The sequence below is a fragment of the Mastigoproctus giganteus genome, chromosome 4 (genome assembly GCF_048544385.1).
Source record: "Mastigoproctus giganteus isolate SK-2022 chromosome 4, ASM4854438v1, whole genome shotgun sequence".
Lineage (NCBI taxonomy): Eukaryota > Metazoa > Arthropoda > Arachnida > Uropygi > Thelyphonidae > Mastigoproctus > Mastigoproctus giganteus.
The window spans coordinates 30,382,355-30,409,028 of NC_143578.1; the positions used below are offsets into that span (position 1 = coordinate 30,382,355).

At 35.8% G+C, this 26,674-nt stretch overlaps 1 protein-coding gene across 1 annotated transcript in view; it reads left to right on the forward strand.

The window, feature by feature from the left end:
- Gmppa (GDP-mannose pyrophosphorylase A) overlaps positions 1-26,674 on the forward strand; it is a 232,896-nt gene that overhangs the window by 189,597 nt on the left and 16,625 nt on the right. Inside the window, exons 4-8 of the mRNA XM_090372189.1 lie at positions 1,710-1,902; positions 2,554-2,613; positions 5,559-5,692; positions 18,999-19,133; positions 22,715-22,859. Of these exons, the coding sequence (XP_090228315.1) occupies positions 1,710-1,902; positions 2,554-2,613; positions 5,559-5,692; positions 18,999-19,133; positions 22,715-22,859 (667 nt within the window). The remainder of the gene's footprint in view (positions 1-1,709; positions 1,903-2,553; positions 2,614-5,558; positions 5,693-18,998; positions 19,134-22,714; positions 22,860-26,674) is intronic.

Below are 26,674 nucleotides of genomic sequence, written 5' to 3' on the forward strand. Positions count from 1 at the left end.
TGTTGTAAAGTGTATGGACCCTTCTTCTTTGGAGAAGCTACTGTCATAAGCATCTTTTAACTGAACATGCTACAGAATTTCCATATGCCCCAACTGCAGAATAGCAATGATGGCAACTTGATTTTACAACAAGATAGAACTCTGCCAGATTACAACAAAGAAGTCAGTGTGCGCACCTGAACAAAGTATTTCCTGGGAAATGGATTGGATGAGGAGAATCAATTTTGTGACTTCCACAATCCCCTGATCTGTGACCCCCTTTAGATTTACTCTGGGGATTCGTGTAAGACCAGGTACATGTTCTGCCTGTACAAGGAATAATTATGGAACTTAATGCATTTGTGAAGCAGTTGGCTGCATTTACAGGGGTTGCATCAAATATAGGAGGAATTGAATTACAGTTGGGACATCTGTAGAGTAACTAAGGTGCCTGCATCAAACATCTCTAATCAAAACTTCAATATCTTTTGTCCCTTGGACATGATGAAGAAGTAGTACTAGCTTGACTATGAATAGGTCATACGCAACTGACTCATCTCTATCTCCTTACAGGCACTGATCCACCATGGTGCACAGGGTGCAACACTCAGCTCACTGTCGAGCATGTACTTTATGATTGCCCCAAATACAATACTGATCGACAAGTATGTTTACCTCATTTTCCACAACAAACACCTCTTTCAGCATTTCTGACCTCCTAGCAGACATGCCACATGTAACTGAAATTTTTTGGTTTCCTCAAACAGATAAAACTGTATAATGCAGTATAAATTTGAATAACATCTATGCAGATATAACTGTATTTAACATCACCATAGTTAGGCGCATTATGGCCTTTGCTGCCCTTGTGCCGTAAAGCCTACAAGCCAGGACATGATTTCAGGTTTCTACTATGTATCCAATTCACACAATGTTTTAGTTTTGTAAAAGATATTTATGGACCCCCTGTATTTCTTCCTTTTTTAATCCTTTTTTACTGTTTTTTGGTAATATGTTAGTATTTAAAGATGCCATGATTATAATGGGACTGCAGCATGTAGTTCCTAACTTTCTAATTGGAGAGCTGTATTAGAGTTACTATTTTTTTTTTTTTTTTTTCATTTTATCAATGTCTTTAATTCTAAAAAAAATTTTTTGTTTATCATTAAATAAGTGCTGAATGCATTTTGCTTTTATCTGTTATAAGTGAATGTATATCACTGTTATTAGTAGTGGCACATGATGCAAGGAAGCAAACTAAACACAGCATTGGCCCCAAAAAAAAAAAACCTTGCTTACCTCATCTGTATGCCCCTTCTAGCAATTTATGTAATCCTTCCTTAAATTTATTCAAACTACTTACTTCTTTGACACCAGATGGAAGTTTGTTTCAGCAATCAGTTGCTCCCTAATTGAAAGCAAATTTTTGAGAATGAGTAAGTATGTCATCAGCATTTAGTTTACTCAATCCATTTAAGCCTTCAAAACACTTTAATCAGGTCTCCTTGCAAACTTTAATAGGCCAGTATTGTCGATAAGTAAAATAAAAAGTGGAGCCGAGAGCAAGGAGAGTAGTGAAACTTCTATTCTACATTTTAATACCTTCTTATCTTTGAATATATCAGTAAAAAAAATTCTTTTTTTTTTTTTTTTTTTTAATTTGGTTTTACTACATTCTTTGTATATGGCAACAGTAATCAGATATCTGAAATATTTATTTATATTTTTAGGTATTTACAAGAATATACTGCTTTAGGAACTGCAGGAGGAATATATCACTTCAGAGATCAGATTCGAAGTGGAAATCCTGAAGCATTCTTTCTCATTAATGGTGATGTGTGTGGGAATTTTCCCTTAGTTGATATGACTGTTTTCCATAGAGAAAGAGGCAGTAAGAATTTAGTGACTGCAATGGGTACAGAGGTAATAATTATTTGATTAAAATCATTTAAAACTATTTTTAATCTGTAGAGAGGTGAACTGAGAGGCTTCTCATGTGTCTGCCTACATATTTTGCTATCTCCAGCTGTGTTGTCCACCCATCTCTGACTCACAGTGCCTGTCCTAATGTGCTGATTGATTCATCACTGGAATTTAAGTCATTTAGCTAATTCCCTTGAGAAATTAATTGTTTGATAATTTTATGGTGTTTTATCAATGAGAGTAAAATATCTTTGACAAATATCGATAAACACTGCAGTTTAACATCTAATTTGGAGACCTGTCAGATTCCCTTGCGACTTCCAACATAACGTTATCTGTTCAAACCAGTTAAGTTAGTTGGCTGATAAAGCTAATTAACTTTAGGTAAAAGAGAAAAAGGTAACACATTGAGTTATTTCATGAAAAGTAACTTAAGTTACTTTCTAACGTAACTTTTAATTTTGTAACTCCTTACTCCTAACAGGTTAAACTTTTTTGAGAAGTAGATGTTGATTGCATTTTCATGAATATTCATATAATATTTAAGATGTCATTGAATTTATCATGTATTGTTTGTCATTTAGAATTATCTTTTGAAAATAGTAGTTCCCACTTTATTTGTTGTGTAATGGAGTTTTTCCTTCTACATAGGCAACTAGACAGCAGTCCCTGAGTTACGGCTGTATTGTTGAAAACAAGGAAACACATGAAGTAAGGATCATTTTCATATCTCAGAATTCAGTTTTGTATGTAATTACTTTATCTTTAAAAATATTTCCTAATTTTTCATAAAATAAATATATAAAATATTGTATTCAGGTATTCCTGGAGACTGCATTAAAAAAAAAAAAAAAAAAAAAAAACCTTTCTATAGAGAATTCAGAGAGGGATGGCCACATTGGTTAGAATGCTGAACAGCTGTATTAGAAATGTCAAATGTCCTAGAACATGTCATTATTATGGGGGAATCTTATTGAGGTGTATTAGGACCTGAAGGGAATCAGTGCAGTCCTAATGAAATCAAACTCACAGGGATTAGATTACAGGAACTAGGCAGTTTCTCACACAGCTAATGTTTAACATATTCTCTATAGCATATTCCAAAATAAGGAAATCATAGAACCTTCATGGAAGACATACGTCTTATTTTGTGGTAATCATTTGCCTCACTGGGGAAAACTTGTATCAAATTTGAAGATCAACAGTTTTGTGAAGAATACTCATCAGCCAGCTTGCAGTTCCTTCAAATATACTCTGTTGGCTTTACTGTCTATCTCCCTGCACTGTCTGTCAGTGCCTGCACTTCTGATACTGCATGTCACTTCTTGCTGTATTAAGCTCTTAATGTAGAAGAACTGTTCAATAAAGAATGATCATAAAATTTTTCACGAACAGCTGTACTGTTTCTATCTGAGCTGCAGAATTTAAGACCAAATCAAGTTGCATCACGAATCAACTGCACAGTTGACTTGTGTATTGCACAGTTGACCTGAACATGTGATGTGAGGAATAGTTTGCTGTTCTCAAATTTGTTTTCTTCTCAAAGAAATGTCAGCTGAAGCATATGAAATATTAAAAGAGTCTTTTGGTAAATCTGAGCTTCCATATAGCACATTTGTGGTTTAGAATGTTTAAAGGTGGATGTGGATTCAGTCACAGAAATCTGCTGTCTTAGAGCTCCAACCACTGCTATCACCATGGAAACCTTAACGCTGCTTCTGCAGTAATGAGAGATGATCATTGTATAAAAGCAAGGCAACTGGCAGAGATATTGAGAATATCAGTAGGAAGCACACACAGTATTCTCGATGACCATTTGCACGTAACACATTTGTGCATGCTAGGTTCCAAAACTACTCGCACCTCAGCAACATCAAATTCGCATGGAGATTTTTTCAGGAGCTGCAACAAATGGTTACTGATAAAACGGTGAGGTTCTGCACAAGGTGATAACGGTGGACATAGCTTCATTGTTTCAATCCAGAGAGTAAGCAACAAAGTTCTGTTTGGTGAACTATGTCATTGCCAACACTGAAAAAAAGAAAAGTTATGGCTTCTGCAGAAAAGGTTATGGCATCTCTTTTTTGATATTCAAGAAATGGTTTACCAGCATGTCACGTCATACCACTGTTGTGGAACCTTACTACAGAACTGTACTGCATGGCCATTCACATTCATTGCAAATGACCACAGCTGCAAGTAGGTGGGTGAATGCTGCATCACGACAATGCAATATCCCACATTGCTCAGATTGTCATTGAGTACCTAGACACTATTAATGATTTCCTCATCTGCTACAGACCTGATCTTGCACCATCCAAATTTTATTTCCAAAGTTGAAGGAGCTGCGAGGAAAACATTTCCAGTCATCAGAAGAAGTTGTAAAGACATTGGAGGTGATTTTGAAATGCATGCCAAAAAATGATTTCCACCATGTTTTTGAAGAATGGCAGAAATGTTGTAGTAAGTACATTTCATCAAATGGGAACTACTTTGAAAAGGACCATAAAAATATGGGTGATTAATAAAGGTATGTTGTGAAAAAAAATTATGATCGTTCTTTTTTGAACAGCTCTTGTAGCAAGAGTGTACTAATTGCTGAACTAAATCAGGTAGATCCAATTGATAATAATAAAATCCTGCCAATAAAGCATAAATCACAATCATGACAAGTCCTTGCCTAGGCATTTCTGCTGTGAGCCTAGGCACACAGTAGAAATAACCACTTAAAGGATGTGGGGTCATTAATCCTTACTATCATTTATTGCCACCTTTATTTCTTGTTATGGATTTATTCTAGAGCAGTTTGAAGTTGAAGCAGGCTTCAAATTGAGAGGTATACAGTTTTATATACCTTCCAATTTGTAGACAGCTGGGAAGTATACATCTCCCAGTTCGTTCTCTAAATTAATATACTTGCCAATTTGTCTACAGATTGGGAGGTATATAGTTATTTAGGGACCCTATGTTTGTAGGCAACCCATTGAATCATCTAGTATTCATCTGAAATGATTCTTTTAATGTTGGATGGGACTGCCAGTGCCCATATTTCTGCTCCATGTAATGCAACAGTGTGTCTCTGCCCTGATACCATTTCAGATTTCAGTCTGATCAAAACCAAATTAACCAGAACATGCACGTGTGAGGTTGGGGTGGGGGGATACTTCGTTACCTCAATGGGTGCAGTTTAATTTTTATATATGACCTTGAAATTAATGGCCATTTTTTTTTATGTCTTCTGCTTACAGTCCAATAGCAAAACTGAATACTTCAATAGTTTAGACAATTATATGTCTGAAATAAATAAAATTTTTGTTATTATTAAAACAACAGTTTAATCCATAAATTAGGAAATGATCAATTAGATTATGCACATTTCATTAACAAACATTCACCCTGTCTTTTAATGAAAGTAATGATATACATTACTTAAGTAATTACATCCCATATCGTGGATTATTTTTGTTACCTTAACTATTAGGATCTACTGTATTCAGTAATGCATTACTTCATTTAGTTGCCATTGTTTTATTAAATTAACATATTTAATTAATAAAATAAAATTCCCTGAATTTTGTTTATTTTGATATAAACAATTTAAAAGGTTACTGAAAAATAATCAGATTAACTTAAAGTGGATGTTGACTACTTTGCAGATTATGCACTATGTCGAAAAACCTTCCACATTTGTCAGTACAGTCATCAACTGTGGAGTATACTTGTGTTCCTTAGAAATATTTCAACATATTGCTGCAGTGTTTCACAGGAAACAACAGGACTACTATTGCGGGTAATAATCTCTGGACCATCGTAAGTGATTCAGTTAACGAGGAAAAGATGCAGATTACTCATAACATTACTTAAATGATGGTTCTGATTTTATTCCTTTTAATGTTATTTTTTTTAGCCTTCATAGTGTGTGTTTTCTTTAACTTAGAACAATATGATTAGAAATTATTAAAAGTTTCTTTCTTTTTGAATAAGTAACAGTTAGAGTTTATACAATGTATGTCCTAAGTAAGTTCTTGTATTTGATTCTGTGTGTGTGCGTGTATGATTTTATATGATAATGTTTGCTAAGCAGTCTCAAAAATATATTAGAATTCATAAGAATCAGACATGTAGTGATAATATTGTGATTATTTTATGAAACTTTAGATCCTTCCAATTATGAAAAGTGAAACTATTGAGGAAACTTGGTATTTATACTGTGGTTTTGACACTTCATAATTTTTGATAGCAAAAAAAAAAATGGCCTATCTAAAGTATGTTCGTGTGCAAAGCTCATGTATTTAGTATTAGTATTAGTAACGGCCGCATGGTGCAAGAAAGCCTATGGCTTATGCTGCACCAGCCAAAAAAAAAATAAATAAATAAAATAAAATTAAAAAAAAATAAAAAAAAAAAAATAAATCCGAACAAAACAATGATAAAAACATAAAAATAAATAACTAAATAATAATAATTAATAAAATAAAAAATAAATAAAAAGGAAATTAAACCTATCATCCTATGTGCTTCCCTTACCCGAAAGTACTATCCAGATGACCTTTGAATTTCCCCAAACTGTCGGCCTCTACCACCCATGAAGGCAACTTATTCCAGTAATTTATAACTCGCTGGCTAAAATAGAACTTCCTGCAATCCAATCTAAACATTTCCCCCCGTAACTTGAATTTATGTCCCCTAGTTCTAGCATCATTTATAATCTTGAAAATTTTGTCCTCATTCATTTTACTGATGCCTCTCAGAGCCTTAAACACCTCAATCAAATCTCCTCTAAGGTGTCTAGTTTCCAAACTCTGCAACCCACATATTCGAAGTCTTTCTTCATACGGACGCCCTTTTGCCGATCTCACCAGGCGAGTTACCCTTCTTTGCACCCTTTCAAGAAGCTCGATGTCTTTCTTCAGGTGCGGTCTCCATACTTGAACACAGTATTCCAAGTGTGGTCTAACATAAGCCTTATATAATGGGATTATCACGTCCCTATCTCTACTTGCAAAAGTTCGATAGATCATTGATAGGACACCATGGGCCTTCCTTGCAACCTGTTTACAATGCTCAGAGAATTTCATGTCTGACCGTATTGTAACACCCAAGTCCCTTTCCTCCAGTACTGGCTTTAGTTGAACTCCACCAAGTGAATAAGTTTTTTTGGGATTACTGTTTCCCAGGTGTAATACCTTACACTTTGTTGGATTAAAGCACAGCTGCCATTTTTCTGACCATTCCTGAAGTCTATCTAGGTCTCTCTGAAGAAGCTCAGCTTGACAGTGATCATTAACTACTCTCCCAATTTTAACATCATCTGCAAATTTAGACATCACGCCCTCTATCCCTTCATCAATGTCGTTTATGAAAATTAAAAACAACAGTGGTCCTAATACTGATCCTTGGGGAACCCCACTTCTTACATCAACCCAATCTGAGGAATAGCCATTTATCACAACCCTCTGCCTCCTGCCCTGAAGCCATCCTTCTATCCATCTAAGGATTTTCCCAGTGATTCCAACCTGTTCCAGCTTATAAAGCAACTGCTCATGTGGGACTGAGTCAAAAGCTTTGCTGAAATCTAAATAAACAATGTCGAAATTATTCCCTAAATCCAGCTCGTGAGTGACCCTTTCGAAATAGCGAACCAGATTTGTTAAACATGATTTTCCCTTTACGAAACCATGCTGAGTATCCTTGAGAATTTCAATTCGATCCAAATGATCCTGAATTCCACCCTTGATCATTGCCTCCATGATTTTCCCTACTACTGAAGTCAGACTGACAGGTCGATAATTTCCAACTTCACTTTTAGAGCCACCCTTATGTATGGGAGATACATTTGCACTTTTCCAATCCAAGGGAATCTCCCCAGAGTCTAATGATGCTCGCATAATTAGCTTCAATGGTTCAATGCACTCGCTTGCCGCCTCTCTTAAGATTATAGGGTATATTCCATCAACTCCAGGAGCCTTACTGGTCTGTAGGCTCGAAAGTTTTTTCATTAAATAATCTTGCGAAATTTCAATATCATTAATTACATATTTTTTAACTTCGCTCCCACAATTTCCCTTTGCCACAAAAGGCTTTTCATTTGTAAATATCGATGCAAAATAACTGTTGAGTTCATCTGCAACGGCAGCTGGTGTATTTATTACTATCCCCTTTCCCTTACGTAAAGGTCCGATCTGGTTTGTCCTGCTCTTCTTGGCATTTATATATGTGAAGAATTCTTTATCCCCCCTCTTTGCTCTGTTTGCTAGTGATTTCTCATAAACTGCCTTTGCCTGTCGAACCTTTTCTGTGGCTCTATTACACATCACCTTGTAGCTGTTATAGGCTTCAGTACTTTTTATTGTTCTGTAACCTTTCCATGCCACCTTTTTCTGCTCAAGTAATGCGGCAACTTCACTAGTCATCCAACTTGGAACCCTCCTCGTGGAGTATTTTTTTAATGGTATATACGCATTCAAGGCATCTGTGATTAATGTTTTAAAAGCGTACCACAGTTCAATCGTATTCATTCTCTGCGCGATATCTACCCAGTTAATAGAGGCCATGTAGTACCTTAAGGCATCGTAATTTCCTTTTCTGAAATTAAAACCCATTCCTTTGCCTTTTACTTCTGCTACCTCTCTCGTCATCATCCACCGTAGAACTCCGTGATCACTTCCTGCTACTGGTTCCTCTACTGTCAGCCCTGTTATGTCATCTGATTCATGTGTGATGATGAGGTCTAGGATATTCTTTTCTCTAGTATTTTCCCTGACATGTTGATACAAATAACAGTCATCTAGTTGATTTAAAAATTTTGTTCCCCATGTCGAGTTTCCTTCCCATTTACTCCAATCAATTAGAGGCAGATTGAAATCACCCATAATAAGGCATTGACGCTTACTTGCCCATTCCATTTGCATGTAGAGGCTTTTGTCATAATCTTCACAATCGCCTGGTCTGTAGATTACTCCTACTCGCATTATACCTTTGTTTCCAACTATCTCACACCATACAGACTCTATACTAGCATGTGAAACGTCTGAATCCGGGAAAGCTATCGTCGCACTCAGGCTGCTTCTGATAAGAAGCATTACCCCACCACCCCTTCTATCTAACCTATCCTTCCTAAATACATTTATGAAGAAGGTTCTTCATAGCAGCATAGTGGTTTAACCACTTGTCATTCATTTTTAGGGGTCTGGGTTGCAATTCTTGTTGATGACTGAAGGAATTTTTAAAGTTCTCTTCCACTTAAAGTAACCTCAACACAAGCAAAGAACAATTAAAACTGTATGAATCTCTAACAGAAACCAAGCATTGCTGCAAATGTGTCAATATGGAGCTGTTGTTAATGCCTTTATTTTTACAGCACTCATTTATTGACCACTTAAGAATGACAGCCTCTTATGTGTAACGGCACATCACTCTGGTGCTGTTTGATGCTTATATGTGCCAGAGAAATAAATATATTAATGGATCCATTGTGCAATGTTTTAGCACTTTCAGTCTGTTGATGAAAATATGGTGTGGAAAATGTTTTCGTGGCACACATTAGGTCCCCTGATACTTGCAGTGTTATTTATCAAGAAATATTTAAAATGAAATTGTGCATTTACTTACCCCAGTGCAATATCTTTCCCTTGTTCAACAAAAAGGATACATCTATATTCAAGAAAGAAATGTTCTTGTTTGATTTAAAAGTGGTATTTAAAAAGTTTGACCTACTGTAGAATGATAAAGCATTTCATTCTGGAAGTGAATCTGCTTTTATTCAATATGGCTTTCTCCTAAGAACTACACACTTTTACTGCTCTCCCAAATTTTCTACTCTTATTATAGAACCCTGTTAGAATTATAGAATTCCTGTGGGCACCACTAGACTACAAAAATAACATCATTATTTGTTTCCAAACAGTTACCCTTTAAAATGCTCTAGAGTGGGTATGATAACAATTCATAACCTAAATCATTAATTCTCTCCACAGTTATTCCAGCCTTGTTCCAGTGCTGTTCTTCAACTATTGTTCTGCAAGCATTACCCAAGTATTCCACAAAATGTTCCACCAGAAATTAGCAGTTATCTTCATTTCGATATTTTGATGCACTTTAAAATAAACAGCATGTGCTCAATATATCTATGCCAAAAACAAATTCTTGTGATGTAATTAATTTGAATATGTGGGCAGTATGTAATGAAATTGTTCACAGGTTTAGCATCTTTACTGTGTCGTAACTTAATCTGATTCCTATAAATCAGGTCGTGAACAGCCCCAATATTTTCCATAGCTGGTACAGTAATGGGTTGCCCAGTTCTGAGTTCATCTTTGATGACTGCTACCACCCCTTTTGTTGGCAACCCAGTTTTTGATGGTTTTGTATGATGTGGACAGTCATTGTGTAATGTGTCTCTGTCATATTCTTTAGGGTTTGCTTTCCAGACAGTCCTTTTAAAAGGATAGAGGAGGTTCATTACACTATGAAATTCATTTTGAATTACACAAAACAAAATTTAAGATATTATTCTAAAAACTGGGTTACATGCATATAATATTAGTAATTTTTAATATCATTTTGTTTATTTTATTCTCAAAAAAATCAGTTATGTAGTAGGCCATAAAATATTCACATATTCTTCATATTTGGAGTAGTGTTGCCCTTCCAAAGTGCTGCATTATAGTGCATGGTTTATATATCTCTATTATTTTATTTATTTTACATAACCTGTTTACATCTATTGAATTTATTTCAGTTTACAAATATACAGTCAAACACAATTCTAAGAAGCATGAATAGAACAAGATTGTGACTGTAATGAGTGAATAAGAAAGGATGCACTAGAAATCAATATATTTTAACAGTATGATTTGTGTTCATAAATGAGCAAAGAGTGTGGTAATTATAAACTTCTTGGAAATCACAATTAAAACTGAAAAGATATGAAGTTATTTGCATTAGGATGATCTTCCCCTGCCACTGAGAAAATTAGACTGGATTGGCAGAAAATGCATTCAAATACTGGTAAACTAGAATAGATGATTGCTGTGAATCACTATGGCAACATCAATTCCCACTTGAGTCTCATTAGACCAATGTTTCCCAAACTGGGGTCCATAGACCAGTTCCAGGGGGTCCACAAAATGAACCCTCTGGAACTGGTCAAATTATTCATTCTATGTATAGCAATTGATGATAAATAAAGTTATTATTATATATTTATGTAAAAATAAGAATAAAGTTGAGTTGTTTTAAACATAAAACTTTGAATTTTCTTTTTATATTTTTTTTCTGACTATCTTTTTTTTGTAGAAAATAGATAGTCAGATAGACAACCATTAATGACCCCCAGAACATATCGACAGTCGAATTGGATACTAAGAAGAAATCAAAGACACACTCAATAATAAGCTGACTCAAAAGACAGTGGACAGAACGGGGATAAGTGTAGGACCACCAACCATTAGAAAGATATTTTAAAAATTGAATTATCCTGCACTGGAAGCTGCACATAAGCCTTTGTCTCTGCAGCATCTTATCACTGTCTATCCTGGTTCAGAGACCCAGAGAAATGGACATTACAGCAGTGGCAGAATGTGATGTGGAGTGATCAATGGCACTACATAACCCAGGCATCGGATGGACTTGTCTGCGCATAGAGTATGCCCAAAGACAGATAGATATATAAATGTAGGGGGTCTGCAAACTTTTTTGATTTTTGAAGGGGTCCGTAATTTTTTTAATTTTTGAGAGCGTCCGTTGATCTCAGTAGTTTGGGAAGCATTAGACAGATTCTTTTTATTATTATGTTCACCTATCTATCAAATCATTCCAAGTAAAATTCATATACTTTACTGCATATAAATTTTAGTTAATTTCAATCTTCCTATAGTATTGGGATTTTATTGGATGGCATGCATATTCAGTAAATGGCATTTGATATTATTTTCCTGTTATTTCTAAGAAACACCTCAGTTTTTCTGAGGTGTTTCTCAGAGATCATGATATCACAATCTGACTCCTGACTCTTTGTATTCCCTCATACAAATGTCCTTTCAATTGTAAAAATGGATGAAAAATGCCTGGTCAACTCACCTATAATCCATCAACTGGTTGGATTATTTCTGATTTCACCATTTTAGACCCAGAGGAGGCTTGGATAATTTACTGCCTGCTTTTTTCAATAACACGAGATAAGCTCCTTATTCCCATTTCAAGTTTTCATAATCAGCTTTTGCTTTTCATATCTTGCTGCATTCATCAATGTTCAAGAAATATATACACACTGTAAAGTTGTCAAAACAGTTACTAGAATCATGTAAAAAACTTTAAGCCGATAAAAAAACCAAAAAACTTACTTTTCAAATTAATATGATATACAGTTTGGTTGACGGTATCTGTTATTTGCAATTAGGGTAACCTATATCCCTCGTGTTGCTCCAAATCACAACGATATCATGGAGTTTATTGGTGAATCATATCAATCATATCATAGGTAAAATCTGGTATCAGGAGACTTTCTGTTTTGGTAAACTATGTCAAAACTTTCCTGTCAGTGTATATAAGTGACAGTTTCCATTTATTTTGCTTCATAGTTATTTTTTAAAACTAGAAAAGTGCTATTAATGGTCACAGGCTAATAGATTTAACAAGCATTTTCCTTCGGTCTATTGAACCTTTGTATAACTGAATTTGATAATAATTACTTAATTAATTTCATCTGTTGAGTTAGACAGTTTGTTGTTTTTGTGTAAACTCAACCAATGATCTTTGTTAGTTCCCCAAAGAACAAAGGTATCTTTGTTAGTGCCCTAAAGGTGTTTGAGTGGCATTAAATTTGCTAATTGAAACTGTCGGGTCACTATTAGCATTAGTAAAGGCATTTGATGCAAGAAAGCAAGCTTATGCAGCATCAGCCAATAAAAAAAAAAAAAACCCACTTCCACTTCACCCCTCTGTTCGTTCAAAATACCTGTCCAGCTGAGCCTTAAACTTATTTAGGCTATCAACCTCCACCACAAGGGATGGCAGTCTGTTCCACCAACCAACCACCCGCTGGCTAAAGGCAAATTTCCGCACGTCTATCCTACATCTGTCTTTCCTCAATTTGAATTTATGCCCTCTCAGGTGATTTTTCTGAGCTAGAGGAAGAATCCCATCAGCATTGAGCATGCTTAAACCATTCAAGGCTTTATACACCTCTATCAGATCACCTCGCTGGTGCCTAGTTTCCAGACACTGTAATTTGCAAAACTTAAGCCTTTCTTCGTAAGAGCACCCCTTTGTTCCATTCACTAATCTTGTTGCCCTTCTCTGTACTCGTTCCAGTAGCTCTACATCCTTCTTGAAATGAGGCCTCCAGACCTGTACGCAGTACTCTAGGTGTGGCCTGACCATTGCCTTATACAATGGAATAATCACCTCCTTATCCCTGCTGGAAAAATTCCTGTATATCATTGACAATACTCCATGAGCTACTCTTGCAGCCCGTCTGCACTGCTCAGAGAACTTCATATCTGCCTGCACAATCACCCCCAAGTCCCTTTCATTCTCTACCACTGTCAGTGTAGTACCACAGAGTTGATACGTTGCTCTGGGGTTGCTGTTTCCCATATGTAGTACTTTACATTTGTCAATGTTAAACTTCATTTGCCACCTCTCAGCCCATCTGCTCAACCTTTCCAGATCCTGTTGCAGCAGCATAGTGTCAGTAGTGTCCTTGACAACCCTGCCAACCTTTGTATCATCTGCAAACTTGGACATTAAGCTTGATATACCATCATCAATATCATTTATAAATACAGAAAACAATAATGGACCCAACACTGAGCCCTGAGGGACTCCACTAATAACATTAGTCCACGATGAGCAGTGTCCATTGATTACCACTCTCTGTCTTCTCCCACTCAACCACCCCTTTATCCATAGCAGCAATTTGCCTCCAATGTCACACTGCTCCAATTTGTGTAGCAGTCTTCCATGTGCAACAGTATCAAAAGCCTTTCTAAGATCCAAGTATATAATATCAAAGTTATTCCCAGCATCCAGTTCTTTTGTGACTGCATCATAGTATCCAATCAAGTTGGTCAGGCAAGACTTCCCCTTAACAAAACCATGCTGTGTCTGAGCTATAACTGAAGTCTTGTCTAAATGATCCTGCAGTGCTTCTTTAACCAGTGCCTCCATTAATTTTCCTGGAACAGAAGTTAAGCTCACAGGTCTATAGTTACTTGTGTCAGCCTTTGATCCTCCTTTGTGAATTGGGGTCACATTTGCACATTTCCAGTCTATGGGTACCTCCCCTGAGTCCAAGGAAGCTCTCATAATTATGGCTAAGGGTTTGCTTACTTCCTTTGCTGCCTCCTTTAATATAACTGGATAGATCCCATCCACCCCGGGTGCCTTTCTTGTGTTTATCTTCAACAGTTTCTCCTCCACTTTACTCCCAGTTATTTCAAGATTCTGTAGCTTACTGCTAGAGTTGAATACACCTCTGGCTTTCCCCTCGCTAAATAACTCCTCATGTGTGAATGTCGATGCAAAATATTCATTTAGTTTGTTAGCTACCTGAGCAGGATCATCAACAGTTGACCCATCAATATCAAGTGGACCAATCTGATTCATCCCCTTCCTTCTAGAGTTTACATAAGTAAAGAACTCTTTGCTGTTTTTCTTTGCATCCCTTGCCAAGGATTTCTCGTAATCTGCCTTCGCCTGCCTAACCTCCTTTGTAACTTGGTTGCATATCAACTTGTATCTATCATAGGCTTCTGTGTCATGTGTTAATTTGTAAGTATCCCATGCATTTTTCTTCTCTGCCATATGCCTCATTAGTTCATCTGACATCCATTTTGGCCTAAACCTTGAACAATATTTCTTAGTTGGTATGTAAAGCCTAGTAGCTTCCAAGATACGTTCTTTGAATGCTTCCCATTTTGAATTTGCTGTTGGTAACATCATCAGTTGGTCCCACTGGATAGAATTTAAATACTGTCTCAGTCCATCGTAGTCGCCTTTACGGAAGCAATAACCCTTCCCTTTACCCCTAATGGTAGTTACCTCTTTCAGTAAATCCCACTTCAGCACACTGTGATCACTGCCACCTAGTGGTTCATTTATCTGCAGATTCTTAATGCATGAAGAATCACTGCTGATAATCAAATCAAGAGTATTACTCCCTCTAGTTGCCTCCTGAACATGCTGATGTAGAAAACAATCATCCAATAAATCCACAAAAGTCCTGCTAGTGTGTGAGTAACCAGCCCCCAAATTCCAGTCAATATCTGGGAAATTAAAATCTCCCATTATAAGACTCTCTGATTTACTGGCCCACTCTATTTCCCTGTACAGTTCCTTATTATACTCATCAGAGTCATTAGGCCTATAGCACACTCCTACTCTCAATTTTGATCTCCCAATGCTTATGTCACACCAAACTGACTCAACACTGCAGTGTCCAGCGATGTCGACTGGCTTCACTTCCTTGGTTTTTATGTGTTTCTTAACTAATAGCATAACCCCTCCCCCCTTCCTATCCTGTCTATCCTTTCTGTAGACGTTGTACTCCCCAAATTGCAGTTCTGCATCCCTTATATCTGTGTGACACCACGTCTCTGATATCCCAACAATATCTGCCTTTGATGTTTTGAGCAATACCTCAAATTCATCAAATTTATTTACTAAACTCCTAGCATTGGTGTACACGCAAGTATACATGCACCTTTTCCTATTCTTAGCTACCCTAACACAACCCATGTGTTTATTTGTACCGCAATGGCTCCCAGCAGTCTCTGAAATACCATGCATCTTGTTTTTCAGGCTTCTGCTCATTCTAATAGAAGCAGTGCAAGAATCTCTTTCACCTCTGCCAGTGGCTACTGTCAATCTATTGGTCTTTGTCTCCCCCCAAGCTAGCAGTTTTCCGACCCACCTAACACTGCCTCGATAGCATCAGCAAATATTCTTGCACCCTTTCTATTTAAGTGTATCCCATCCCTGTAGAAGCAATCTCTCCTGTTAACAAGTACAGTCCAGGCTGAAAAAAATTCTACCCCTTGAGCCTTGCACAATCTTTCCAGGGCCGATTAGTAGTATAAACTTGTTTTCACTGAAACAAGTTTACACTGAAAAGTTGCATTATGTATTTAATTACAAAATTAGTAAAAAGCAAAAATGAACCAGCCAGTGGTGCTGTTCAGACATTCTGGTTTCTTCTGCTAGTTACTAAGAAGCTGTAGTTGCAAATTGCCAAACTTTGAAAGAAAAATACATATAGTAAAATTACATGTTGAATTAGAAAAATGGCACAGATCGGTGCTTTCCCTATTTGTGGTAATTGAAAGCACTATTGAGCAAATTATAGCTGTTTTTGTAATAAGTTTAGTTAAACAAGGCATTTCTGTTTGATATTGCTTTGAAATGGCAGGCTTTGTGATGGATTTCCTAGGATTCAGGGAGAATCAGTTAGCCAGGCTCTTCAAAAAACATGCTTATATTAAAATATCAAGTCAGACAGTTATAAATGTAAGAATTACAAATGCTTGTGTTTTATACTGCACTGTGTTCATAGTTTTGAAAGGACTTTTAAAAGTGGCAACAAATAGAGACTGTATTCTTGTTGGGACCACTGTACCTCCTCTGTCAGCTAAACACATTTGAAGTGTGTAAATATATATGAATTAATTTGAATACATCAGAATATTCCACAAACCTGCAAAGAGACATAATTTATTTTCCTTGCTAGCTACTTGGGAAACATTTGATTAGTGTAAAATTCATAATGAATGGTAATCTTCATTAGGAATGAAAGCTAAACATAAATTCCCAAAAAATATAAAAGTAAAACTTGTAGCTTCAGCAGCATGTAGTGTTGTTTCGTTGATGCTTTCCAAAATCCTTTAAAAAGTAGGAATGCAATGCAAATTTAAAGCAATGGTTCCCAACCGAAACATGGGTCGCCATTAGATTTTCTAAAGAGCACAAAATTAATATTTCTGTTATACCTGTATAAGTTATATTTAATAAAATACTGATAAATAATATTTTAATAAAATATTTTTAACAACATCATGCATAAATCACAATATATACTATAATCACATTAATATATGCTGAGCCAAACATGTGCCACTTGTTGCAGTATACCTATCTGGCTTTGCTTTTTGTTAGCTAAATCATAATCAGTTGGCCATCACCCTTGTTAATTTGTGAACACACACATACACATTTTTGTTATAAAATTAGTGATGTGATGTTTGCTTTTCACAATCTTACTTATGCATGTGTTTTTGTTATTAACGCAGCACTGTATTGTAAATTTTATTTTATTATATTTGAAAATTGACTTCAGAAAAAAGAAGTTATGAGTACATTGGCAAATATGTCAAGGACAGATTTACTTCAATAATTATAGCAGGAGTGGAAAGGCCATAATGCATCATATGCATGCAAGTTGTTTCCAATAAATTGCTGAAACAAAATAAATATCAAGAACATTTGAATAGTAAAGAGGATCATTTTAAAAGGGATTCTGCAGATTTTTTTTTTTTTTTTTTTTTTTTGTGTGTAATATGAAAATAACCTTTTAGTGCATTTAATATCATATGTCATCATTTTTGAAAAATTCTCCCAGTGGAGCTCCTCATTTTCTCACATTTGAATTGAATTGGTCACAAAGCCTTATTTAATTGTCAAAATGGTTGGAAGTGCTATTAGTATTAACATTAGTAGTAGCAAATGATGCAAAGAAACAAGCTTATACAGCATCAGCCAAAGGGAAAAAACTTGGTTTCATAAATTTACTACATTTTGCATGGGAACTCACTGAACTTAATGTTCTTTTTTTCAGACAGTGGACATTGGATGACAATTGTGCCATCATAAGATATCTGTAGAAGAAGAATTTAATACCAAAAGAAATCCATGATGATATATTACATACTTTTGGGTATAAGTGCTTCATCATATGCTGTGGTATTAAAAATGTACAGTAGAATTGGTGGGGAAAATTGCATCAGAGATGACCCTCATGGCGGGTCTCTTTGATTAGTGCAGTTGACAATGATGCAATACATGATATGGCGATTACGGATCAATAGTTATCAATGCACAAAATAGTGCTGGCTGTGGGTATCTCATATGAATGTTGAAAAACATTCTGACAAAGCAATTGGGTTTATCCAAGATTTCCCCATTGCTTCTGACACCTGATCAAAAACATGGCCAGTGCAAGACTTCCTCACAATTGTTGCCACATTACAAAACAGATCCAGAATATTTTTTGGCAACATTTGTAACCAGCATGTGAGGTACAGATGACACAGCATTCACTGCATCCAAAGCAAACAAGAATAGTTACATCAGCTGGAAAGTTGATGGCACACAATCCACTGTGTTCCAATGAGTCAAAATGTAACAAATTATGAGATGCCATAAAGTCTGTAAAAGAAAATAATTCAAAAAAGTGTCTTGTTTTACCACGAAAATGCTCCCACTCATACATCAGCAGTCACAGTGACTGAAATTCTTCAGTGTGTGACTGCCACACCCACCTTATGCAACATCTGGCCCTGTCAGACTTTGTTTGTTTCCCAAACTTAAATTTCAGTTGGCTGGTCAAATATTCAAAAAAAAAAAAAAAAAAAGAGAGATTAAGAAAATTCAAAACTAATAAATAATTTAGGCCTTTGACAAATCACTCTGCAACGGTAGGTTAATTCCATTGCAACACTTGCTGGAACAAATTCATGCAACCCTGAAGACTATATTGAAAAAATAATATACACTCGCCTCACGAGTTAACTACTTGATAGTGAGGTTATGAACTCTTCGGTACTCTCTTGTACCATGTATTAAAATAGCAAAATGTATGCTAAAATGAAATGCTTAAGATGCATTATTTAATTAATATTATTTCTTGTGTAACAGTTTTGTCCTCATGTGAGATAGGGGAAATTCATTTCACTGGCTTAAAACCTGAATTTTTTTAGTATGGTGAAATATATTATTGACTTTATCTTAGACTCCAATTTATTGGATCAACCATTTATTGGATTGTTTTTATCAGTGCGTTCTTAGGTTTATACTTTTTCCCACTTTCTTTTCGATTTCAGAGAAGATTATTCAACAGATAGCAACAATAAAGATTGTATTAGGTTCGAACAAGATATTTTAATGCCTCTATCAGGAACAGGTTGTTTGTCTGTTTTTCAGACTTCGACATGGTGGAGTCAAATAAAAACAGCTGGGTAAGATCTTTTATAAATTAAAAATAAATCAGAGTGCTTAACATTTTTTAATATAAAAGAAAATTAACTTATAGCTAATTTTTTAGCCTAGTATACCCTGAGAATGGCTTGGCACAGGTCAGAATATTGTAAATTATTTCACATCATCCTGTACTATTAAAAATAAAACATTTAACTAAATAACATAAATTTTCTTTTAGCCAGTGAGTTATAATTACTGAAATAAGTTACTTCTGGGTAGTTGAAGCTGATGGTTTGGAGAAATTCAAAAGTCAACTGGATAGTTACCTATACAAGAAGAGAAACATATAGGTTATTTATTTTATTTTTATTAAATATTTTTGTATATTTTTTGTTTCTATTTTTATTATTTTTTATTTTTTCTTGGCTAATGATAATCCAAAATATCAGAAATAAGAATAATGAAAGTATATGTCAGTGCAGCATATGCAAATATCACTGAATGGTAACTTTATTAGCCTCTTCCTAGAAACCTTAGCACATTCTGTTAAAATACTGACTAATGCATAGTATACCTGACAAAAGTTGATTTTCTTTTTTTCTTTTGTTAGTTGGCGCATTGGCTTCTGTGGCCATATTGCACCTCTCAAGCTTTTTGCATTTTGTACTCTGATCCAAGCCCGAGGCAGGATTCGAACCCGCGACCTTTGGGTTGCCAGTTAGGCACTTTACCCACCCGGCTAGCCCGGTCAGCTAAAAGTTGATTAAAGATCTTCATCAAATCAAACTGTTCTGTTAAAGTGATCATTGAAAGGATATACAGTCCATTCCAGTTATTTGGGACACATCGGGACTAGTGCATTTTGGCCCAATTAAGCAGCTGCCCCAATTATCCGAAGTTTCACATAAATAGTTAAAAATACAATGTACCCCCCTTTACAATTGGTTCACTGTACAATCAAATCACGTTATGACAAACTCAACATAGTAAAGTAACTTTCACTATACGATGCGCAGTAAGCGCCGGTCGTTGTGATCGCATTTGTGAATTGAATTTTAATTCTATTAAACAGCGATTCTAATTAGCAAAAATAGGAGGAATATTATCCACAGACTATAAAAGCAAAGATATATTAAGCACAAATTTACCCTTTATTACCTTACCAATTAAAAAATTAAATGATACGTGAAAATCTGAAGAATATACGTGATAACTGGAATAATTAATATGTACTGTAATATGTACATACAAACTAGTTGACATTTCTGTTCACTGACATTTGTGGGTGGGGGTTAAAATTTAAAACATTAAAAAGATAAGCAATCAATAACAAAGAACACGCCACACACAAATTGCAAGTAACACAATATGTGCAAGTGAGAACGGAGTTAAGAATTACAAAGCTTTAAAAATAGGAATGAAGAGAAGATCTGAAAATTAATTTTTTTATATAATTGAAGATTTCATGGAAGTGTAAACACATTTCACCATAATAACCCACAGAATTCCAGCTGTCGGTATTATTGCAAATTCAGTAAGATCGAGTTTACTGTCCGTTTATGATAGATTTCACTAACAGAAAAGCCCAATAAACAGGTGACTGCTAATTGTTTTATGGTTGTGACCTCCAGAATTTCGACCAAATTACATGGTACTGTCAGAGACAATTGTAGGGTAAATCTCCAGTGCTGCGGTCTCCTGCCCGATTAAACGGCATGCTGTCCCAATTAAGCAAAGTAAACCCTGGCTATTTTCTCGATTGTTTTCTGTTTTTTAAGATTTGCCCCAAATAAACGGCTGCCCCGATTAACCGGTGGCCCAAATAACTGGAATCCACTGTGTTATTAAATTAACACTACATAAAATATACTACGTGCACACATACACACAGTGTTATCTGTATACTTCTAATATGTAATTTTTTTATTATATACTAGTATGCTTTTCTTACAGTGTTAGTTTAAGAATGTACCCTTTCATAGGCAACTTTAATAGCACTTTAATAGAAACATCTGATAAAATGTTTAATAAATTTAGGGATACCATGTTTTTATCACCATTTTCTTATCAATAAATAAATATTTATTTTATTTTATTATTTTTTGAATGTTATGATACTTTGATAATTATGTTATGTTAATTATGATAATTTGCCAAAGAAATATAATTTTATGCATTTGTGTTTGTTTTTTTTTTTACCTTCCTTTTCATGATGCCATCTTTAATATTTGGCAGAGACTGGAAGGATTTTTAAAAAGGCAACTGTTTGGGGACTGTAATTAGAAAATTTGAGGTGGAAGTAGTAGGATTTTTCCCTGCAAGTTAGTCTGGATTTTTTAGTCAGCCTACACTGCTATATCCTTATATGTGATATAGAGAACAAAAGTAGTCAATGTTTATTGAGTTTCAAACAACCAACCAGTTTAATATCATAAGTTGGAATTTTTTTAGAAATACTATTGAATGTGGGAAAAACTTTTCAACTTATGTTAAGAAAATATTAAAGATGATTTTACAAGTAATTTAATATAAACTTGTAAAATTATATATAAATATAATTTTACAAGTTGGTTCAAAATGTGTTTAGTTGAATCTGATTTTGCTTGTTTGAGGCCATGGGAATAAGTTTGAAAAATTGAGACCCACTTTTTTGTTGAATGCCATGCTGACTTCACTGAGAAACCATTTTGTTTATTTTAGAGCAACTCAGTGTTTTCTAAGGTAATATTTTGGCATGGCATCTCTATTGAAAGTTTGAGACATGTATTGGATAGGGTGAAAATGTGCTACAAAGTTCCTGATATGATTTTATGCCACTACCAGCAGGTTAATATTACCCATTCACCAAATATGTTTAAAAACAAAAGGAAGTAAGAAGTTTGTTTTTAAATTATCTTCTTTTGATATGTTCGTGTCCTCTGTGGCAGCTCATCACGATAAATCAATGCTTGCCACTCATTTTGAGAGGTCTGGGTCTAATTCATTTGCCACTAATAGTACTGATGGTAATTCCCCACTACAATTAGAATTCTTTACACCTCTTCATTTATTTATCAGGTGGGGTGCAGAGTTTTTTCCTATGAGTTGTTCCAGATTTTTTTTCTGTCTGTGCAGCATGCAAAATCAGCCTGTGTGCTCACAGGCTAATTTGCATATTTCACCATTACATGTGGCGCACTGTGACCACAGATGCCAATGTGCCTAATAAATCTCCAAACAAACAACCATTACATGTAACTTAATACATGTCCCATTTGAAGGTTGATTTTTCACTTCAACTATAACTGTTAGTAGCTGAAGGGAGGTTTGTATGTGTTACTAAATGTCACTTAGGCAGCAGTACTGCCTAAATGACATTTAGAAATATGTCAGGTAACAAGCAATACCATGCATATTACCTACCACCTCTCTCTCTCTAAATATTTCCTGAATAGTAGGTACAGTAATAATAAAGCTCATCACCTTGCTGTTATTTTGAATATATTATTTCATTGCTGTAATCAGATATCTTGTGCAAGCCCATTCTCAGAAACATTTCCCATACAGTTATACATAATCATGTTGTGTCAACCAAGTATTAATTTTGTGTTTATAATTGCTGTCTTTCTAAACATTTTAGGTCAGCTATATATGCCAACCGTCACTACTTAGAACTCTATAGAAATACTCACAATGACTGGCTTGCAAAAAATGGCGAAAATAAACCTGTGGTTTATGATGATGTCTTTATTCATCCAACAGCAACTGTCCATCCAACTGCCACCGTAAGTTTAACTTTGCTGTATTTTGCATTTATTTCTTGCTAAGATACTTAAAAATAATTTTTGTAATGAAACAAAGACAAGAACCTTTCTCAGAAGTATTTCTCTTCACTTGAATTCTGATAACCATTTAAACTGTCTCCATTAATTTGTGTCTGTACATATTTTTGTACAAGCTAAGATATGCTTGATTTTCATGTATGAAGGTTTGTAAAAAAAAGTTCTGAGAAAAGGATATAATGTTCAAGTTTGCAGACAATACAAAGGTAATGACAGTAATGATGGTATGCTACTGCAACAGGGCTAAAAAAAGTTAGGCAGATGGGGTGAGAAATGGCAATTAAAGTTTAGCATTGACAAATGCAAAGTACTGCATGTGAGTAGCAATCTCAGAATAGTGTACCAATTGTGTGGTGCTATACTTAGGGTAGTGGAAAATGAGAAAGATCTGGGGGTAATTGTGCAGTCAGATATGAAGTTCTCTAAGCAGTGCTGACAAGCTACCGAAACAGCTCATGGGGTTTTGTCAACAATATACAGGAATTTTGCTAGAAGGGATAAGGATGTGGTTATCTCATTGTATAAGGCAGTGTTCAGACCACACCTTCAGTACTGCATACAGGTCTGGAGGCCTCATTTTAGGAAGGAAGTAGAGCTGCTGGAGCAACTACAGAGGAGGGCAATGAGATTGGTAAGGGGAACAAAGGGGTCCTCTTAACAAGAAAGGTTTCAATCCCACTAATTACAGCATCTGGAGATTAGGCACTTGCACTTTAGCAAGGTGATCTGAATGAAGTGGTTTAGGCTATGAATGGATTGAGCAAGATCAATGCTGTTGGGAATCTTCCTCTTGCTCAAACTACACATATGAGGGGGCATAAATTCAAATTGAGGATGGATCGTTGCAGAGTAGATGTGTGAAAGTTTGCCTTCAGTTGGTGGGTGGTTGATTTCTTGAACAAACCTCCATCCGTCATTGTGGAAGTTGATAGCTTAAATAAATTCAAGGAAGAACTAGACAAACCATTTGAGGAATGGATATATGAAAAGGGTTTTTTTTTTTTTTTTTTTGGCTGATGCTGAGCTTGCTTTCTTACATCATTTTCCACAACTACTACTACAAAAAAATATATATTAATAAATTATAGAATAGATTATCTTGATACCTTAATTTCTTATAAAATAATATGAAAGAAAATTGTATGTCAGTGTCTTATGCAGTTTCTAAATATTAATATTTGTATGTTGCTAGGTGGAAGAAGTTCTGAACAAGTGCGTAATCTGAACAAGTGGAAGGATCCCATCATCATGCTTAACCCATTCAAGGCCTTATACACATCGATCAGATCACCGCGCAGGTGCCTAGTCTCCAGCCACTGCAATTTGCACAACCTAAGCCTCTCTTGGTAAGAGGATCCCTTCATTCCCCTCGCCAATCTTGTTGCCCTTCTCTGTACACGCTCAAGTAAATCTACATCCTTCCTAAAATGAGGCCTCCAGACCTGTATGCAGTACTCAAGGCGTGGCCTGACCATTGCCTTATACAGAGGGACAATCACCTCCTTTTCCCTGCTAGCAAAATTCCTATATATCATTGACAAAACCCCATGACCTGCCCTGGCAGCCTGTCTGCATTGCTCAGAAAACTTCATATCTGACTGCACAATTACTCCCAGGTCTTTTTCATTTTCACCACCTTAAGTGTAGTACCACACAGTTGGTACGTTTCTCTGGGGTTACTTCTACCCATATGCAGTACTTTGCATTTGTCAAGGTTGAACTTCAGTTGCCACTTCTTAGCCCATCTGCCCAAATTATCTAGATCCTGTTGCAGTAGCACACTGTCATTACTGTCATTAACAACCCTGCCAACCTTTGTATCATCTGCAAACTTCGACATTAAGCCTGATATACCTTCATCAATATCATTGATAAATATACAAAACAACAGTGGACCCAACACCGAACCCTGTGGGACTCCACTAATAACATTAGTCCACGAAGAGCAGCACCCATTGATTGCCACCCTGTGTCTTCTCCCACTTAACCATCCTTTTATCCATTGTAGCAACTTACCCTTAATACCATTCTGCTCCAATTTGTACAATAGTCTTCCATGGGTGGATGGGATCTATCCAGTTATGTTAAAGGAGGCAGCAAAGGAAGTAAATCCTTAGCCATAATTATGAGAACTTTCTTGGAATCGGGGGAGGTACCCATGGACTGTAGATGTGCAAATGTGATCCCAGTGCACAACGGAGGATCAAAGGGTGACACAAGTAATTATAGACCTGTTAGTTTAACTTCTGTTCCAGGGAAATTAATGGAGGCACTGGTTAAAGCACTGCAGAATCATCTAGACAAGACTTCAATTATACCTCGGACCCAGCATGGGTTTGTTAAAGGGGAAGTCTTGTCTGACCAATTTGATTGGATACTATGATGTGGTCACAAAGGAACTGGATGCAAAGAATAATTTTTATATCATATATTAGGATCTTAGAAAGGCTTTTGATACTGTTGCGCATGGAAGACTGCTGCATGAATTGGAGCAGTGTGGCATTGGAGGCAGATTGCTGCTATGGATAAAGGGATGGTTGAGTGGGAGAAGACAGAGTGGTAATCAATGGACACTGCTCTTCATGGACTAATGTTATTAGTGGAGTCCCCCAGAGTTCAGTGTTGGGTCCATTGTTGTTTTCTGTATTTATTATATTGACGATAGTATATCAGGCTTAATGTCTAAGTTTGCAGATGATACGAAGGTCGGCAGAGTTGTTAATGACACATGTTAGACCACACTTGGACTACTGTGTTCAGGTATAGAGACCGCACCTAAAGAAAGACATTGTGCTTCTTAAAAGGGACCAGAGACAAGTAACTTGCCTGGTGAGATTGGCAAAAGAGTGTCCATATGAGGAAAGACTTCGAATATGTGGATTGCAGAGCTTGGAAACTAGTCACCTTGAGGAGACTTGATTGAGGTATTTAAGGCTCTGAGAGGCATAAGCAAAATGAATGAGGACGAAATTTTCACCGTTATAAATAATTCTAAAACTAGGGGCCATAATTTCAAGTTACTGGGGGAGATGTTTAGACTGGATTGCAGGAAGTTTTATTTTAGCCAACGAGTTATAAATTACTGGAATAAGTTGCCTACATGTGTGGTACAGGCTGACAGTTTGGGGAAATTCAAAAGTCAGCTGGATAATTACCTACGGGAGGAGGAAAACACTCAGGTTGTCCATTTCCTTTTCTCTTATTTATTATTTTTTTTATTATTATTATTTTATTCTTATGATTTTATTATTTTTTTTTGTTTGTTATTTTATTATTTATTTATTATTACTATTATTTTATTTTTTGGCTGGTGCAGCATAAGCCATAGGCTTCCTTGCACCATGTAGCCATTGCTAATACTAATACTAATGACAGTACGCTGCTGCAATAGTATCTAGAAAAGTTGAGCAGATGGGTTGGGAGGTGGCAACTGAAGTTTAATATTGACAAATGTAAAGTAGTAACCCCAGCATAACGTATTAACTGTGTGGTACTACACTTACAGTGGTAGAGAATGAAAAAGACCTTGGGGGTAATTGTGCAGTCAGATATGAAGTTTTCTGAGCAGTGCAGATTTTTTTTTTTTTTATGAAAACCCCAAACACGAAAGATATCAAAACCTATAGTATTTAGTACCGTCCATGGGTTGAAGGAGAAGTATGGGGGGGAGGGGGGGATGCTGGAAACTTTGCTCTAGAGACTAAACATGGGTTTCACCACTTCAAACCTCCAAATAAGCAAAGTGGTGGTATTTCATC